Here is a 9,278-nt window from a genome sequence, read left to right on the forward strand (position 1 = left end):
TAGATGAATATTTTATTTTATTTTTTGTCATTTTCAATATTGCATATTAAAAGTGTTTAAGGTATATGTAATTGTTTTAATGTTAGTTTTTCATTTTTGGTTTAATCTCATTTTATATCCCCTTTTTTCGTCCATAATTTGAAATAGGTCTATTTCTTTTGGCGTCTCAATTGGATCCTTATTTTAGTAAAATTGAATGAAATAGAGGCTTTCTGTCAGATTTATCAAACGCCATCAAGGAAGGTGCTACGTGGAATGCTGACAGTATACATATGTAAGGGAAGTTGACATGCTAACGTGGCATGCTGACACCCTTGTGGTCGGCCTAGTGGTCGACCACTGGGTCTGATGGTCAACCACTCAGTCTGGTGGTCGGCCTAGTGGTCGACCACTCGGTCTGGTGGTCTGGTGGTCAGCCACTCAGTCTGTTGGTCGACCTGATGGTCGGCCTAGTGATTGCCCACAAGGTTTGGAGGTCGGCCACTCTTCTGGTGGTTGGCCACTCGGTTTGTTGGTCGGCCACTCGGTCTGGTGGTCGGCCTGGTGGTCGGCCACTCGGTCTGGTGGTCGGTCACTCTGTCTGGTGGTCAGCCACTCAGTCTGTTGGTCAACCTGATGGTCGGCCTAGTGGTTGCCCACAAGGTCTGGAGGTAGGCCACTCTTCTGGTGGTTGGCCACTCGGTTTGGTGGTCGGCCACTCAGCAACACCAGGCCGACCACCAAACCGAGTGGCCCACCACCAGGCCAAACACCAGGGTGTCAGCATGCAACTTCCCTTACACATGTATACTATCGGCATGCCACATAACACCCTCCTTAACGGCGTTTGATCAATTTGACGGAAAGCCTCTATCTGATTCAATTTTACAAAATTAAGGACCCAATTGAGACGCCGAAAAAGAAGGTGAATTATTTGAGATTCTGAGCGAAGAAAAGGACCTAAAGTGACATTAAACCTTTATCTTTTGTTCAGTTTCTTTATTTGTTAAAGATATAAAAATTATCATTTATATTATTGCATTATATAACATCTAAATACAAGATGCGTAATCTAAATATAAAAAATAAAATTTATATTATTTATTTGTATAAATTTATATGTAAATTATAAAAATACAATAACCGCTTAGAGTATAGCTAAACTTTCTAATAATCAACTACATGGTTTTGATAATCAATTACAGGATTCTGATAATCGATTACAGGGTTTGTGTACCAGATGCATATGGTAATTGATTACACAAACCTTATAATCAATTAGCGGAAATCTTAGTCCTTATAAATTCAACTTATTTTCTCACTCTTCTCCCTCTCCTTTCGTTGATCCTCCATTTTTGCCCACCAAAGAAGCCCACTTGGGACAAAAACAAAAAGTGACAAACCTATTTAAGAAAATTTATCGAAAATAAGAATTATCCGAATGATTAAAACAAAATTGAATCTATTATGAGGTGTCATAATTTACTATAAGTTTTTCTAGGTGATTAACTTCATAATGATTTAGAGCTCTATAACATTTGAGACATACTTTTCGTCTGCTTAGTGTTCCACATGCAAAGATTTCAATGCTTTAAGTCACTAAACAATATTTTGTGAATGACAATAAAAAATTAAGTTATATTACTTTATGTAATTGAGGTATTTATAGACTTTCGTAAGCATATTTGTATCACAACAAATAAGAGAAGATATAACAACATATTAATATATATATATATATATATATATATATATATATATATATATATAATAATTGGATTGAGTTTATTATAACTCAGATTATGTTTATATTATCATAAATACCATATTTTTCTTATTTTAAGAGTGTTTATATTTCATATAAATCTCACAATTGAATCTCATGTTTATTTTTTATCATTTTAAGCCTAACAATAATAATATTTTTTGGATTGAGTATCTAGAGTTAGTTTGTTAGAAAAAAAAACAGTAACTATTTTTAACTTGTTGATTAGTCTTATATTAATGACGGGAAGCGATAAGCTAGACTGCATAATCACAACAAAAAATCCATTATATTTTAATCCCTAAATCATGTGGACATCGGAGTTTGGACAAACGATATACTTATACTAATTTTGACATCAAAATATCTTTTACATATATCTTTCAAGCAGTTTAGACAAACAATATATTTAAACATTTGAATAACTTTTAAACATTTAGATGACACCAGACCTTGAATCGTTTCGATTCTATGCTCCGAAACAAAATATACATGATCATCCTTATATATTACTATAAAGAAAAATTAGAAATCAACCGTCTATAACATATGACTTAAAAAATTGTACTTATTAATTAATTTAAGAAAATGTAAACCGAGACTGCCATATTTAAATAGCCACGTTTTAGTTATAAGACAATTAAATTCACGGTTTTATATTATAGTTTTACAATTTCAAAATAAGAAATAAAAAACAGCGTCATATTCAGTATATAAATATTTCAATATAAGTGTATTAATATGTATGTGTAGGAAATAATTAATATTAAACTCCAAAAATAAAATTGACAGAAATAAAAGAAAAGATAAAACCTTAAATAGGTTTGTCAAATGATACGTTTTTCAGTAAAGCTTATAAAACTATCACTAGTGGAAAAATGTTGTTTAACGTTAGCTCATAAACGTCTGTTAGAGCTCCACCGACGTCATATGATAACCGGTGACAATACCGTAAATAAAATGGTAACCTAGACGTCGGCTTCAAGGTAATGCGACGTCTATTAAGCAGTACACGTCACCTCTGCCGTAAGCCGACGTCCAATGTAATGAGGTAGGCAAAAAGACAGACTTCTCCTGCGCATTTGACGTCGGTTGTGATGGGGGTCGATGTCTACTGGGGTGCAGTTAATGCTGGTCACCTGATTCCCAGACTATTAGACGTCAGGTTGTCATAAACCAACGTCTATGGCCTGTCCGGAAGGCGGGAAGACAAAAATTTTCTGCAAAATAGACGTCGCATTTCTGGGTGCGCGACGTCTATGTGTCTGTAATTAATTATGTGCATCAAACTCCAAGGCACATCCACGTCCGACCGCAGAAAACCGACGTCTATATCATTATAGACTTCGGCGCCCCTTCACAACTGTCGTCTACGTCCCTGACAGGAAGTGAAACGTCAATCGGTTCAACCCCCTAGACGTCGGTGCCCCTTCGCAACTGACGTCTAATGGGCATTCAAAAGTTGGTTTAAATGTTAACTTGGACGTCGAATTAGTTAGACAACCGACGTCTAGATTACTATAGACATCGGTTTCGCAAGCAACCGACGCTCAATTTCATTTTAAATAAACCGCAGACTCTTCACGACATTCAGTTTCTGATATCGTCTTCCTCTCCTCTTTTTTCTCTTGTTTCTCTCTTGCGGCATTGCATTATTGTTTCTGATATCTTTATCGTCTTCCTCCTCTTCTTTTTCTCTCTTCCGGCATTGCATCCCAGGTGGTTTTTTTTATGCTTACCGTTTAAACTTTGTTTAGTCTTTCATCGATTATCTTCTGGTTCAACTGATTAAAATTTGCTTTCTTTGTGTTGTGTTTTAGTGCAGTTTTGTTCTTTTCTTGGGGTAACGTAGTAACACATTCTCCGTTTGCTAGCTGCCTCCTAAAAAAACGACGTCTTGTGAATTTCTTTTGGTTGTTTCAACCCAAAAACGACCCTGAGTCATTGCCTAGTTATCGTTTCACCATGATTTTTCGCTCTTGCGGATGAAAATGGAACTAAGCAACAATCCAGGTTCGGTTTTGGGTTGAAATGCCAAAAGAAATTCAAAAGACGCAAGCTTTTTTTCGGGGGAAACTAGCAAAAGGAGATTGTGCTACTAGGCTATCCAAAGACGGGAACAAAACTGCACTAAAACACAACCACTGTATTAGACGTCGGTTAATGTATACACCGATGTCTATAGTACCTTTTAGACGTCTGTCAGTGTCATAAACAAACGTCTATATAATGTCTTTAGACATCCAGTACCGACGTTTAGTGAAGTCGGACATGGTACTAACTAGCGTCATTATAGACGTCGGTTATATTCATGTCCGACGTCCCATTGACGTCACCGGCTATGACGTCAGTTGTTTAGTAGACGTTAAAAGTCTAAAATAACCGACGTTAAACAGCGTTTTTCTACTAGTATATACTAATTTTTTTATTATTATTAAAGACTGTTATTCGATGACATTAATTGAAACAAACAATTTAGCTTCGTCAATCTTCTCAACTCGTCACTTGGCTTGGTCTTTCATTCTCTAAAAATAAATTTACCGGTAAACTGAAGAAGGTTAGAGAAATGAACAGTAGATTGATCGACTAATTGGAGATGAAATATGAAAAGAACAATTACATAATTTAAGAATTTTCTTAAAAAAAAGTTAAACTAAAATTTTTCAAAATTGTGTCTAGATATTCAAAATTTAATTAAAACATGGAAAGGATTCGTTAAAACTAATGAACTTTACTTAATTGACCTGAGAAAACACTAATAATGGAATAAATGGTGAAAGAGGGGAAGATTACAGGAGATTTAGATTCATTCCTGCTGAGCTTGAAGAGTACAACTAGAATACAACAATCCATTATTACATTAAGACAGGATTCATAGTTACAGTCTTTTTAATGAATTTGAAACCCGTAAATTAAGTATACATATACCTCCACACACACACAGACGAAGCATAACAACACAGTGGAGGGAGGAAAGTAAAGCATTCGAACATAAATAGTTTCATCCACTCAACTGCACCTAGTTCCCCTGTTGTAGGTGCCACAATGTGCGTCCTGACCTTGATACGCCGCCAGACATGATGTGTACTCCTTGGCCTTCTTACACTTTATAGCGGGGTTATTAGGATCTGCTGTACCCGCCGTCTTCTGGTCATTGGCTCCGGCAAGTATTCTGCGGAAGTGGGAGCTGGAGACGGTGGGAAGCTGTGAGTCCAAGTGGTGGAGGCGGAGGCAGTCCTCTACAGAGCCATTGCACACAGAAGTGGAGTCATTGGACTCCAACAATGACACAGCTGCAATTATGAGATAAGCGTTAAGACAAATCATAACCCACATCAGCAAACGGGTCGATGCTTTCTTCTTCATTTCTGCTTCTCACTCCTACACAATCTTATCTCACAAAAATCTACACTAAATGCGGACTCCTCTCCCTTTCCATTCTCTTCTACCAACGTCGGCAGCGGCTATTTATTATTTTTTCACTTCCAAAACAAACCCTATGTTCATTTTTTAAGTAGTTGTGAATTTGACCATGCTTTACGAATCGGAGGTAGTCATTTTTTAAAAGTTCTTTTTAGGAGTCTTTTTTATTACATCTACAAATAAGTGAATTCACTCCTACATATAACATCAACGAGATCTGTCACTTTAATCACATAAAAGATTTACATATTTTTTAACTAAAACATTAAAACAATATATTAATGAGTTTTTATTATATAATATTTTACTTTTTTATTTGTGTATCATTATTGAGGATCGATTTTTCTTGTTTTGTTGGTGTTTGTTAAATATATTATCTTTATTTTATATTTATTTTTTATCTTTTGTTAGTTTATTATTATTTCTTATTTATATTTTGGATTTAATCTAATAGAAAGTGAGGTCGTTGTTATTTTCACGCCTACCATTTTCCTCTCTTCTATGATCAAGCGTTTGATAATTCAAATTCTTTACTTTCAAAGTTAATAATGGCATCAACAAAACTCTTGTCGTCTGAGGAGTCTATCAAGAGGGAAGGCCATGGGTATGCTAATGATGCGCCAGAGTCGTCATTGTCAGCAAATTCTTCTATTCTGGAATCAACCGAACGAGAAGAGTCCTCGATTGATGGCGGAGTAGCGATGCACATAAATAATAAAGTTGCTCCAACTGCGGAGGATGTGGATATGTCTAAGGAAGAGACATGAGCTATGATTAAGATAAACACAGTCGAGGAATGGGATGACATTTTGCCCTCCCTCCGTACATGGCTATAATTGGGCTCCTCTCAAAGTAGGGCTTTATGTTCCCTACTTCTGTACCGGTTTATCTTTGGAGGAGCTCGCCGGTCAGGTATACTTGGTGGCAAATGAGGGTGATGCCGCTTCTTTTAAGTTGGTCGTCTACAAGAGAAACGAATGAGCTTGCCATGGAAGAGAGGGTTACGCGACAAACCTTTTCTACGCATACTCTACTTTCTTTCGTGACTTAGGCGATCATCTACCTTTCTTAGACTTCTAGATTTGTGAACTAAACGTGGCTCCCATCCAACTTCATCCGAACAAGTGGACATTAATGCAGGCGTTCACTATCGTGTGTATAACCCTTGCTCTCACCCCGACGCCTGCCACTTTTTTGTATTTCTTCCCATCGGACGAAGTAGATGGAGGAGAATTTCTACCTTAGGAACGAAGTTTACAATGAACATGTTGCTGGATTTGAAAAGGGGATAGCACAGTGCAACTACTTTTTCAAAGTGTCGCTCGACCACACAGGTTATAATGTCATGAAAATGGTGGTTGAGAGTGGTGGATGTCCCGCTGCCACCTATTCCTGAGGAAGAGATCTTGTTGCTCCCTGCTAAAGAGCCTCAACGAATTGAGGTAGTTGTGGAAGATGTTGACGATGAGGCCGCGACGAGGGGGAGTTAAGGGTTTATGTTTTGGTGGGTCGTTCGGCTTGTGTTTTTGTTTTCTTTTTCTTGTCAATCGGAAAACAAGCTTTTTGATGTTTAGGTAGTCTTGTTTTCCACTCAGCCTCTTTTTTATATGTCATTAGTTTGAATGAAAAATTTATTTCTTAGTTTCTTCATACCTGTTGTATTGTCTCTCTACGCGGTAAGTTTGAATGCTTCTTGTAGTACTTTAAGCTTTACGGTTAAGATTTCTCTTTTCAATATTTGTCAATGCATTAGATTTGACAATTCACTTAAACGTTCCTCCAAAAAGAATGAAACAAGGCTTTAATAAGAGTGTTCCCCTCAATCAAACATTTGTTTGAATTTACTCAAAACATTCCTTAGAAAGAAGAAAATGCAATATGGTTAGAATTCAAGGAGAACGTTCCTCACCGATCGACTAGTTCTAGGAGTGCACTTAGAATATTCCTTAGATTGAAGAAAGACATGATCTGGTGAGAGTTCATGGAGAACATTCCTCACCGATCGGCTAGCTCTAAGAAATCACTTAGAACGTTCCCTAGGCTAAAGAAAGGCATGATCTGGTAAGAGTTCACGGAGAATGTTCCTCATTGATCGACTAGCTCTGGAAGTTCACTTAGAATGTCCCTAGGTTGAAGAAAGACATGATCTGGTGAGAGTTCACGGAGAACTTTCCACACCAATCGGCTAGCTCTAGGAGTTCACTTAGAATGTTCCCTTGGCTGAAGAAAGACATGATCTGGTGAAAGTTCACGAAGAACGTTCCTCACCCATTGGCTAACTCTAGGAGTTTACTTTTAATGTGTTCCCTAGGCTGAATATTTTCCTTGACAATTGTTATGCTGTTCCGGGCGAGTGATTCATACAAACTCTTGTGCCTAAAATCTCCTCATTTTATTAACTATCAAATATTATTACATATGATACTCAACTAAAATAAAACTTAAGATGTGATACATTCCATATGTTTGGGATGGGTTTGCCGCTCGGAAGCTCAAGTCGGTATGCATCATTCTTCAAGTCTTCTAGAATTCTAAAAGGACTTTCTCAGTTAGCTACTAGTTTCCCATGAGCGTGATTTTTCGAGATCACAAGTCTTTCACGAAACCAAATCTCCTTCAAGGAATTGTCGAGGTTTTGCCTTTGTGTTGTACTGATGACCCACCACTCTTTTTTGAGCTTCAGCCCGAATGGTCGTTGTTTCACTCCTCTATGGCAAAATGTCTAACTTCACCCATAGTTGCTCTTCATTGAGGCTCATATCCTCCAACTTTCTCTAGATGGAGGGTTCTCCAACTTCAACCGGTAACATTGCATTTGTTCCATACGTCAGGTTAAATGGAGTTCCACTGTAGTGCTATGTGGCATGCATCAATAACCATAGAGAACTTTTGTCAATTCATCCACTCATGTGTCTTTGACATCTCCTAAGCAACGCTTCAACTCAGCAACGATCGTTTTGCTTACTGTGACCGTTCATCTAAGGATTCTCGACAGAGCTAGTTACATGCTTGATTCCAAACTTTGATAGAAGTCAACCAACTTTTTATTAATGAACTCTCGACCGTTGTTTATGATTATAGTTCGTGGCAGGCCAAAATGGCACAAAATTTTTCAAACAAAATTTTGAACCTGTTTGAGCAATAATGACGATGAAGGACTTTACTTTTACTCACTTAGTAAAATAATCAACTATTACAATAATAAACTTCTTTTGTGCTCATCCAATGACAATTCCTCACTACACAAAAGACCAACGAGAGATAATATTGTGAGCTCGGCGCGGGTAGGTTAATATTGTTCATGTGCTCTTGGCAGGCACTTTTGCACGTACGTTAGGCAATCCTGCTTCATAATTGGTCAGAGAGTTGAATTTACAACTTTTTTTTTTATTTTTAAATTCTTTAAATCAATTTTATAATTTCTAAATGTAAGTGATATAATCATTATTATTATTAGGCTTAATACCTCCATTGGTCCTCATATTTGTATGTCAATCTCAGTTTGGTTCTCAAGTTTTGAACTGTCTCAATTAAGTCATAATTTTTGTAAAAATGCACACATTTTACCCTAACCGTTAAGTTGTCTCAAACGACGTTAATTGATGCTGAGATGATTTTTTTATGTTAGGCTTAATCCCTCTCTTGGTCCTTATATTTGTGTAAAAATCTTAGTTCGATCCTCAAGTTTTGAACTGTCTCAATTGGGTCATAATTTTTGAACTGTTGACAACGGCGATATTTTTTAGTTTGAGAGGGATTAAAGGTGTGAGTCGGGGGGTTTGAGAGTGGAGGAATGAGTGAAATGTGATTAATGATTGGAAGGAAAAAGAAAGACCATAGCCACGTGGACTTAATGATTTTAAAACATAAAAAAAAAATGACAGCTCAATTCAAAGTTAATGTCGTCTCAATACACTTAACGGTTGAGGTAAAATGTTGTAAAATGTTTGCATTTCATAAGGACTTGAGAAAAAAATGTGAAAGTGATTGGAAGGAAAAAGAAAGACCATAGCCACGTGGATTTAATGATTTTAAAACATAAAAAAAAATTACAACTCAGTTCAAAGTTAATGTCGTCTCAATACACTTAATGGTTGGGGTAAAATGTTAT

General features: G+C 36.7%; 1 protein-coding gene across 1 annotated transcript; it reads right to left on the reverse strand.

Moving 5' to 3' along the window:
- Positions 1-4,533: 4,533 nt before the first annotated feature.
- Positions 4,534-5,205, reverse strand: LOC106759047. Its single transcript, XM_014642059.2, has one exon. The coding sequence runs from the start codon at positions 5,108-5,110 to the stop codon at positions 4,754-4,756; it is 357 nt and encodes a 118-aa protein (XP_014497545.1). The 5' UTR covers positions 5,111-5,205; the 3' UTR covers positions 4,534-4,753.
- Positions 5,206-9,278: the final 4,073 nt, after the last annotated feature.

This window comes from Vigna radiata, chromosome 4 (genome assembly GCF_000741045.1).
Source record: "Vigna radiata var. radiata cultivar VC1973A chromosome 4, Vradiata_ver6, whole genome shotgun sequence".
NCBI lineage: Eukaryota > Viridiplantae > Streptophyta > Magnoliopsida > Fabales > Fabaceae > Vigna > Vigna radiata.

Bases quoted from the DNA above. Each gene is read 5' to 3' on its own strand.
- LOC106759047 (XM_014642059.2), bottom strand. From the start codon at position 5,110: ATGAAGAAGAAAGCATCGACCCGTTTGCTGATGTGGGTTATGATTTGT.